Source organism: Myotis davidii, unplaced genomic scaffold (assembly GCF_000327345.1).
Source record: "Myotis davidii unplaced genomic scaffold, ASM32734v1 scaffold8, whole genome shotgun sequence".
NCBI classification, from domain to species: domain Eukaryota; kingdom Metazoa; phylum Chordata; class Mammalia; order Chiroptera; family Vespertilionidae; genus Myotis; species Myotis davidii.
The window spans coordinates 3,497,070-3,507,714 of NW_006299520.1; the positions used below are offsets into that span (position 1 = coordinate 3,497,070).

Sequence of the window (10,645 nt, forward strand, 5' to 3'; positions counted from 1 at the left end):
TTCTTGAGTTGTTTTTTCTCAGTTACAGTTATTCAATAATTTTTAAGTTATGAGGCTTAGATTTTGTGATGCAAAATTTCATTTTTTTTTAAGAAAAAAATATCAACCGAATGCTTTGTTTTCATCTTTGTAAAATTTTGGTTCCCATTTTATAGAGGTCTGTTCCATGAGAATAATTTCTGGTACCAACTATTCTAGGATGAGGGAACCCCCGAAGAGAGCAATGATGCCTGGTGCCCTTTCACTTCACTGTCTGGTTTTATTTTTCTCTTCACTGACCCCTCTCCCATCGCAAACCCTCAGATTCACATTTCCAAGTGCCACGCATCTTCTAATTGCCTTGTCAGTTTGACGGCAACTAATACCTGCCAACTGGTAATTAATCTTAGCAGCTAATAATTGAAGGTGTCACCTTTCTCACAAGCATTTTAAAGAGGATTCTTGATGATAAATCTTCAAGAAAAATTGAATTTAATACTTACTATCCTCTAAGCATCAGGCTAATTGCTTTACATAAATGATCTCTTCATTCTTACAACAGTCCTGTGAGGTAGTTTTTATTGCTCTTTCTTTACAGCAAAGATCAGGCTTAATTTAACCAACAAAGCCAATTAAGTGTCAGAGTCAGGATAGGGATCCCTGGCTCTCTGAGTGGAAATTCCAGGTGAAATATTATGAATAGTTTACTATACTATTTAGAAGCAGAGACTATCTAGTATCCCTCATCACATTCACATTGTTTCAGGGACCACCTACTTGTATCCTCTGGATCTGTTTCCTTACACAGGACCCGGTTCTACAGTGGATTTGAGGCTGGCGAACCTGTCTACCTGCTTTACATAAGGTTGAGGTAAAAAATATTTCACTCTAAAGAAAACAAAAATTCTGTTTTTTTTAGTATAAAACGTCTCCACTGAGTGTTATAGCTTATACATGAAACCTGAATGACTCCTTAGCTCTATTTTAACCAGTACTTCACAGAGGAGGAGTCCCAGGGCTATGGGCAATGAGGGGTTACTAAGGTTTAGCATCTGGGATAGGACCAGGGTTATTAGTCCTCCAGTGTCCATTGCTGTTTGAGTATTTTTCTAAATTGAAAAAAAATGATATATTAGAGATTTACAATGAGGAATTATGAGACAACCAAGTTCAATATACTGTATTTGCAGTGTGTTAAAGCACAGGAGATTTGCTGTATAGATCATTATACATTCTACTATATTCAATGATGGCTCAAAGTATATATGCAGAAATAAAATGTTTCATCTGTACATTTTCACATAATGCCCTTAATCCAGTTTTCTTGGTTCTTACTTTATAACCAATTATTATGGTTTTATTCTCCTTTACCATTTTGAGACCAGTATTCATTCAGCACTAACTAGTATCCCCATGACTAGCACTAACTAGTATTCACCATGGTCCGGTGATTGAAGGAGTGATGGTAAAGGGACTGGTTGGCTTGCAGAGCATGTTTCAGAGAGCTGGATGGACCTGTGTCTATGGTTTTTAATTTGTAGGGAATCAGATGTATCAAAGACTGGGAATCTCTTTTGCTTGGGACTCAATACTACATAACTTCACAAGATCACCAAGGCAAAAATATAATTGGCTGTTAGAATTGAGAACAGTTTATGTAAATTAGGTGTCTGGTCAGTAGAATTTGAGAATTACAGTAATACAATCCTTAGTCCATGAATCATTAACTTAAACGTACAACCATTTGGAGGAAAAAAAAATGTAAGTTGTAGATATTAGTAATTTCAATGTAAATTTGAAATATCCCTAAACTATGCCACATAAATGCCCAAATTCTTCTAGTAACTGGAAGTTATTTAAATTGGTTGGTATCATAGAAACTAAACAACTAGTTCTTTTCCCGTCCACTATTTAGTACAGAAATAAAAGTATATGTTGTTCTTACCGTAAGCAGTGTCCCTGAGAAATTCCTACCAATCTTATTTTGATTATGCCTAAAGTTATAATCTTTTGCTCAGATCCCTTTTCTAGACTTCAGATGTATCTATTCAATTTTCTGTCATAACAATAGGTATCCATAATTCAACTAGTCTTATTTCGTCCTAAATGAACTTTATTTCTTAGTTAATAGGAAATAGTCACAGAGCCATAACTTGAGTTCCTTTTCTTCTTCAAATTCTATTTGGCAATGAATAAATAGATCAATTAATTACCAAGAGCAGTAATATTTAAAGTGATCAAATGATGTCATATAGCCACATTATGATTTTATGTATAATTTCTAAAGTAACAGAAATAAAACATATAATTTTGAAATGAGTAGAAAGAAAAAATGCAATTAAAAAACCTTCTGTTATTTAAAAAATGATAATGAATATGAAAAGTGGGCAAATTAATTATAGAAAAAAAACAGGATTACTAGTTCAAATTAAGATAGTAGAAATAAATATAAATAGCCTAAACTCATTAGTTAATAGAGAATAGGCACTCAGTAAACATTTATTGAATAAAAAAATAAGTAAAACATTTGATATAATAAAATAAGCATTATTTTAGAAAAGTCAATAATTCCATTGTTAAAAAAAGTTTTGTTTGTATTTATGCTATAAAACTTTTAGTAAAGCTTTTACTAAAATGCACATTCTATGGTACAAATACATCAAAGATTGAAATCCTGGTTCCATCACTTGCTAAGTATGAGAGCTTAATTGTTTTATTTAATCTTTCTAAAGCTTAAATTCTACATCAATACAACAGGCATAACAATAATCTCTAACTCTCATATATTTTTTCAAGAATTACATAGCATACTAATTGTGAAAATGTGATTATTATATTGTACAGTGGTATAAACATATATTTTTTACTAGAACATAATACTTTGTACAAAAATTTTAAGGCCCACTTTAATGTGTTTCTTAGATTTATGTTTCTGCACAAAATAGGACCAGAACATGGTTAAAGTCAAATGTAGTTACTAGCTTCTTTTTTTAAAAGTATTTGTGGTGATAACCTCTAAACCATAAAATAATGCTTTACATGGTTATAGGTTTTATGGGGATTGTTTGTACATTTCCACACAGATATTCTTTACAGTATAACCTTGAATTTCAAAATCACTTAAACTGACAGAGGTGTTTTTTAGCAACAAAAATAATCTTGAGCAGTCGTGATTAATACTTTAGAAAAATATGTTTCTTTCCTGGTAGATGAGTAAGTGCTTCAGTATGTAATCAAGATGCCTTCATTCACAGATGTTACTGACAGGAATTAATAAGATCTCTTGGGAAGTAAACAGGAGAACTTAGCAAATAAGGCAATTCTAGCTTTTGCTTTTATTCACAGAAAAATATTCACTTTACACATCCATTTGAAATAATGAGAAAATAGGTTTTGGGGCGATTTCTGAATATTATTTAATATTCTCTGATGTATAAACTATTTATAATTTCACATAGTTACCTCTGAATCATAGTAGCTGTTATACTTTGAAATTGTAATATTTGAATGTGATATTGGGTGATCCAAATATTTGTCATAAATATGGGTTGCAATAAACTGATAGCAGGAAGCTGACAGGAACTATCTAAAACCCTATAAAACTTAACTGTTAGAATCAGCACACTCAGTCAGTTCTTTAATATGCAGTAAGTGAATACCTACTAAGTGTCAAGAACTGTGCTAAACATTGGGGATATAAATAAGTTGTGGCAAGTTTTGTACCCATGAAGAATTTATAATCTGCTCAGCCAGTGTTGCTCAGTGGCTGAGTGTCAACCTATGAATCAGGAGGTCACAGTTCAGTTCCTTGTGAGGGCACATGTCCAGGTTGCAGGCTCCATTCCCAGGGCGGGGCATACAGGAGGCAGCCTATCAATGATTCTTTCTCATTGATATTTCTATTTCTCACTCCCTCTACCTTCCTCTCTGAAATAATGAATTTATACATTTTTAATTTACTAGGGGAGATAAAAATATTAGTAAACTTTTATTTCCAACACTTTACTTCACATAATAAAATTCTGATAAAATAAGATAAACTACTTATGACTTGAAAGAAGGAAATAAAACAAAAGTGGGAAACAAAATAAAATAATGCACCAGTTAAATAGATATGTGACGATAAGATGGTGAGCTATATGACTATTTAGATAAGACAGAAATCTGGATCTTAGATTTCTAGTATGTACATGTTATTTGCTCATTTCACAAAATACAATCTCACCTCACTAAATGAAAGGCCATTTTGAGGTCATAGCTAGTAGGTGCCGTAGCAGGTATCAAACCCAATTCTCTTTCACTGAGTAGTCCTGGATTGTTCTTTCTACATGACTCTGCTTCTTTAGCAAGAATTTTTGACTCAACTTCTCTAAGACACTTAAATTTTTCCTTTTAATTGATTAAGTAAGGCATTAAAATTAAGGCACTATGTCTCAATATGATTGTGGTCTCAACTAGTAAATTAAATCCTCCAGGTGTTAGTTGGTTACTTTGGCAAAACTATAAAATTCCACATTTTATTTTTCCATGTGGATAATGTGAATCACATTTCACCTCAATCTGTTAAAAAGAGAGAGAGAAAGAAACAGGGAACAGGAATCAGAGAGATACCAGAAAGCGACAGAAAGTCAGAATTAGAGGAGAGGAACTAGATAGCATACACACAGACTAAGCTTTTGAAAGTTTTGATATGAGGAGGAGCAGGAAAAAAAATTAGGGAATAGCTGAAAGAGGACATGAGTCAAGGGCTTTGCTTGGTTTTGTTTTCAGGTGGAGGAAGGGAAGTAATGTTGCATGATGGTAAGAATGATCCAGAAGGAAATAAACAATATCTGGTAAAGATGCAGAAGACAGAATTACTGAAGTGACATCTTTAGCTAGGTAAAGAGGAGGAGGAGGAGGAGGAGGAGGAGGAGGAGCAGGAGACTACAGCCCACAAGTTTAGGAATTACCCTTAGAAGCACAACAATGTCTCTATATTTAAAAAGGGAAGCCTGTCAGTTCAGAAGCTAATGAGTGTGTGATTTGGTGAAGAAGGTTGTGGGCTGTGGGCATTATCTTCTAATTGCTTTCCTTTCATAATGAAATGGTTATCAGCTGAGAGAGTGGATGGAGAAAAATCCTCAAGGAATAAAAGGAATGAGCAGAGTGTGTTGATGGCCACAACAGGGAAAAGTAGAGTCTGATGGCTTGAAATTCAAAACTGAGGGTTTGCAAAGAGGAATATGAGAGAATGGGCAATGAGGAGAGAGGAGATATATATGTTCTAAACCCACAATGTACATACAATTTGGGAGAATAAACAGCCATAACTTTAAAAGGCTGCAGGAAAGCTATAGCTTCAGGGAATATAAAAGTTTCCATTGGAGCCAGAATCTTGAAGGGATATTCAACAAAGATAAAGATGTGTAGGATCTGGCTGATCAGGGTAACTACTCACCTGGTAAGTGTTAGACATTGGCCTGCGTGCTGAGCTATACTGGGTCATCACATCTCCCCCAAAAGTTTGTTGTGATAACACTGACGTTTGAGTAGATAATCTGACATAACAATGAGTACTTAGTAGAATACAACCTGTCCTGCAATCTTAAATTATATAATCAGTCTAATATTTCTTATGACATCTATAATAGCAATCATCTGGCTTTCTCTTATAGTCTCAGCCTGAGATCACATTTTAATTTAATCAATTATTAATACATATTTTTATCTTACATTTATCATGTATGTAATTCATTATATATTTCTTTCCCACTGGAAAACTTTTCTATATAGTCGTCTTTTCAAATTGGATAATCGGTATGTGTGTATGTAGGCTTGCAATTTTATTTCTTATATCATCCTCTGCCATTTAACTTCTTTTTAAAACATGTTTCAGCAGCCTTGCAATATAAATTATATCTCAGAAAATCTTGCTTTTTCCCACATGAGTCACTTAATGTTGTTAATGCCTATAAGCCTGCAATGAATACTTCCATCCTCTATGGGGCCTATTGGTTTCTCCGCTTCCTCAGCCTCCTTTATATCCATAGTAATTATTCATCTAACACTGCTTTTCAAACAAAATCTGTCTAATAACCCATTAGACATGACGTTTATTAATGCTATAGGATTTTCCTAAACTTGTTAAAATTATTTTCTTATCTATAAAAAAGAAAAGTTAAAACTCATTGTCTTGAAAGAATCTAGATCTCAAATCACATGCAGGTGATACTAGATATTTTTACTGAAAAGTCTCCAGTATAAACCATGGAAGGAATAGAGTAACTGAAATGACTTGTAAGATTTACTTAAGTACAACTCAGAAATTATTACTACTAATAATTTCAAAACAAAATTATTTCAATTTTTTTTCTTTTGAAATATAATGTACTTTTCTTTCCATTAAAAATATTAGGAGGAGGATCAGGTAAAGGTGAGAAACGCTTAAGAAAATTAGACAAGGTCTATTGTAATTTATGATAAGAATTATCCATGGTGAGACAAAATTGGACCCCTATTTTAGACTAATAGTACAACTTAAAAACAAGTGTGGCTTTCACACTAAAAAAGAAGAAGAAGAAATTATTGAAATGCCAGGATCCTCAATTTTGTTTCCAATTGTTAACTCTAAGGTCTTCATTATTTCTCAGATAGAAATAGACATTGATTCTCTCTCTTTCTCTCCCGTATGCTGGACACTGTTAAATTGTATTTTAGGAAAACTATACTGAGGCACAAAAAGGAACTCATTTTAAATTATAGGACTCAAACAAAATGAGTATAATTAGCTTTGAGTTGGCCAAAGGGACTAAAATTAACCTGAGCACAATTTACTATTATGCTACTCCAAACTCCATAAAGTACTTACCTATTCATGACTTTCACAAGAGCTCCAGGAGCCAAAAAATGATAAGTATACTATAATTTTGTTTGAAACTCATAAAAATATGTCCTAGCAGTTTTTGTTTCAGTGTGATAAATACCATACACAACCCAGTGCCCAGCTTATCTTCTGAAACAAGACGCACACTGGTATTCAGTTAACTCGACTCTGACACTCCAAACAATTGTGAAAGCTTTTCACTCTCTCAGCTTATCACTTCCCTTGTGCCCCAGGCAATATATTCCTCACTGGTGGCAGGCAGAGACATAACTACAACAGTCAGAAGTGAGAATGGCAATAAAACAATGTCATCACAGGAGCTCAGTCTCTTGTCCGGTGATATTTACAGTGTATGATCTTTAATTACATGCCCGGAACTCTGAAACATTTCAAGAAAACCATGCACATTCCACCTAGAAGGTTCCCCAGTCAATGCACCCTCTAAGGGTGAGCATGTAGGGAAGGAGAGCAGCAACAATAGAGAATGGATCCTACTGTACCTGGAGAATGAGGCGGAGGCGAACACAGCAGAACAACCCCCTGGCCTTCCCTCACCGAGACTGCACTTCTCGTCCGGCCACTAAAATTCCCCAGATCTGTCAACATAACACAGCATTTAGACACAGGGCATACAGGAGTGTAAAGAGTTACTACTTTTGTAACTGGTACTTACTTTTCTCTCCTATCCAGACAGGGTTTCTTCTTGTTTGTTAAGTAGTGATAGGAGGGCCTTAAAAAGAAATCTACACCAGCCCATTTTAAGTACCATGATTTTCAGGCCGTATGCACACTCTTTATCTATAGTGCATACAAGTTGCCAGTGCAAGAAGAAATTAGATAGTCATTTATAACACACAATATCTTTCTTTTATTTCTTTATGATATTTCCTACATACTGATTTCTCTACTGCCAATAAAACCCCTTCATGCATAGTGAGAAGAGAAATAGAAGTGGTTAGGGGTACCTGCTGTCCAACCACATGTCTCATGATATGTCAAGCTGGGAACCGTGTGTAAAACCAAGCATGCATTTGTCAAATTAGAGACTTTTGCTCTAGCAAAACATAATGAGGCTATAAAATGTTTTTTTTTTCTATAAATGTGAATCAGTCATGTTACTTTCATTTTATAGAAGCCTGGAATGGCCTTATGAATTAATTACACTCATCTATTTTGATTATGCTGGGAGTATTACAGCTATCAAAACATGTAGAGATCTGAAGGATTATAGCATTGATTGGGGTTCAATTGCCTTCCCTTAAATTATGTGACATTTCCACAATTTTGAATACTTTCCTAAAAATAAAGTCACCTAAAAAATAATTATGTGTAATATTTTCATTTCTCATATTGTTTATTAACACATCCACAGTTTGGTACATATGTACCTTTCTCATTTCTTGGGCTAGGTTGATCAAAGACATGATTTTTAGAATAGTTTCTTAGAAATGGTAGGAGTTCAGTATTTTCATAAATAAACATTGTCTCAGAATTCTCAGTCTGTGAAACCATGTTCCCATGGTGAGAAATGCTTGTGGAAAATGTACTGCCTTTCCTTCCATTATTCATCAATTATAAAAGAGACTTTCTTAAACTTTTCATATTTCATGATAAAAATAGTATGTTTTAGAGTAATACAATGCAGACCCTCAAATTTAATCTTTGTTAATCTGACAAATGATTAAACCATGCAGTCAAGAAAACTATAATAAGTGGATAGGAAGGAGAAAAATCATTAACTCCAATATCCTAAGAATGATTCTAACCTTACTTTTGTGAGAGATGGTTAACAATTTACTGATATGCTGAATTTATAATAGAATAATCTTAAATACATTCAAAATCATAAAGGACTAATAAATAGTAATGGCAGAATGACAAATAAATCATCAAAGAGGTATTCATTATTAAAAAAAAGTGTTTAGCATTTTACACATAATTCTGTGTTTCATTATAAATATGTATGTGTTTCTCCAAGTGGCAAGAGAGCATTGTCCTAGTTCTATTTTTTTTTTTTTTAGTGGTTGTTCTTTTCATTTGAAAACATACACACTAACTTCTAGTAAAAATCAACTTCATCCATTTTCAGATGTTAAATTCTTAGAGATAGAAGTTTTCTTTTTTCCCAAAAAGTGATCTCAATATGAAAACCAAGCATGGCATGGTTTCTAAGTTGACTTGCTTTGACTCTGCTACACACAGTGCAGGAGCCACACAGTGAGTGAGGCATGGTGGCAGCAGGGCTGTAACATCTCTTTAGAGAATATATGGTTTTACTTTCTCCTTTTCATCTTCATTGAATTTATAAACTCTGGAAAGCTATTTGGATATCAATTTAATTCCATTTCATAAATGGTTTCTGAAAAGTATAAGAGTAGCTTCCAACACATTTACCACTACAACTTTATATTATGCTTCTTATGACATTTCTAATCAACCTATTATAGTTAAAAAGGACCTTTTAATAGAAAACAGTACTAAATTAATGACTGTTCCTGAGAAATTCAAGTATAGGCATGGGCTAGAAAATAGACACAAAGCAGAAAAGAAAATTATAGAATTGTTATGACCTGAATTGTGTTCTGAGATCAAAATGACCCAAAAGATAACATTCATCTATAATTACATTATTTTGTACCACCTTTTAACACAGGTACAATTCAACATGTCCTCATGGAACTGTCTCTGTGTCATCATTTCCTAGGTGTTATAGCACCAGCTGTACAAAGATAAGTTGATTGTTTCAATTGTTGATAACTCATTTTTATATTTCATAAAGACATATAGAGAACACTGAAGAGAGGTCTGCATTTTTATGGAGAGTGTGTTTTTATAATTTAAATCCTTCTTCCTACAAAAAAAAGTGAGATGTTTTTGTAATGTGAAAGTGGTCCTTGTGTCACTTAAGATTCTGCTTAATCTGAGGCAGAATGATTTGTGGGGAAATTTCTTGGTTGGCGTGGGGATGGCAACTAGAGAGTGCAATCTGAGTGAAAATACAGCTGGTTGTTTTTAATCTCATTGCAAACAGGAAGTAGCTAATCTCTTGGGAGGTACTCATCAGAGAACTTGGAGTGCTTATCGCATTATTAATAGATACACATGCTGATATATCAAGGAGAGAAATGAAGCAAAAGGTCCAGGTTTAACATATGAACTGAAATAAACCTTTTCCTGGACTTACTATAAAGGGAATGGGCAAATACATAAGCAATAGGCTGGAAGAGAAATTTGTGGTCAAGACTCACAGGGCCCTGGCTGTGTCTTTTCTCATGCTTTTTCCAAGTTCAGAAGCTCATGCAGTTTAATGGTGGAGCTTTCACCAGAACTGCAGCTGACAAAATTATTACACCTATTCATCCTCGATAAACCATGCGAAGAAAAAGAGGTGTGCAAATTAATGATGGAATTGAGAGCTTCCCATGACAGAATGTAGATTTAGGATGTGGGATTTGAAGCTCGTTGACAAGATGGGAGACAAATTTCTTCAATTCATTTAACAAAATTTTATCAGTGTAAACTTCACATCGAACACTAAGATAGGCACTGGTGATACAGAAAAGCTGCAGGGAAAAGATATAGATATATGAGCTAATCATCCGTACTTGGGCCAAATGTCCAAAGACTCAGCTCAGAGGAGTCTGCGCCGCTGAATAGATGCATGAGCCCAAAGCATCATAGCTTCTGACTGTCACAGTCATACTTATGAGTTACCAGTGCATGCCATATGCCATGCACATTTCCCATGCAGATGCTTTTGCTATTCTGTTAAAGGTAAGCTACAAGCACACCAATATACCA

General features: G+C 34.1%; 1 protein-coding gene across 1 annotated transcript in view; it reads right to left on the reverse strand.

Annotated features, from left to right (window-relative positions):
• Positions 1-10,645, reverse strand: part of CNTN5 (contactin 5) — a 462,010-nt gene that overhangs the window by 352,506 nt on the left and 98,859 nt on the right. Inside the window, exon 5 of the mRNA XM_015571441.1 lies at positions 7,345-7,440. Coding sequence (XP_015426927.1) covers positions 7,345-7,440 — 96 coding nt within the window. The remainder of the gene's footprint in view (positions 1-7,344; positions 7,441-10,645) is intronic.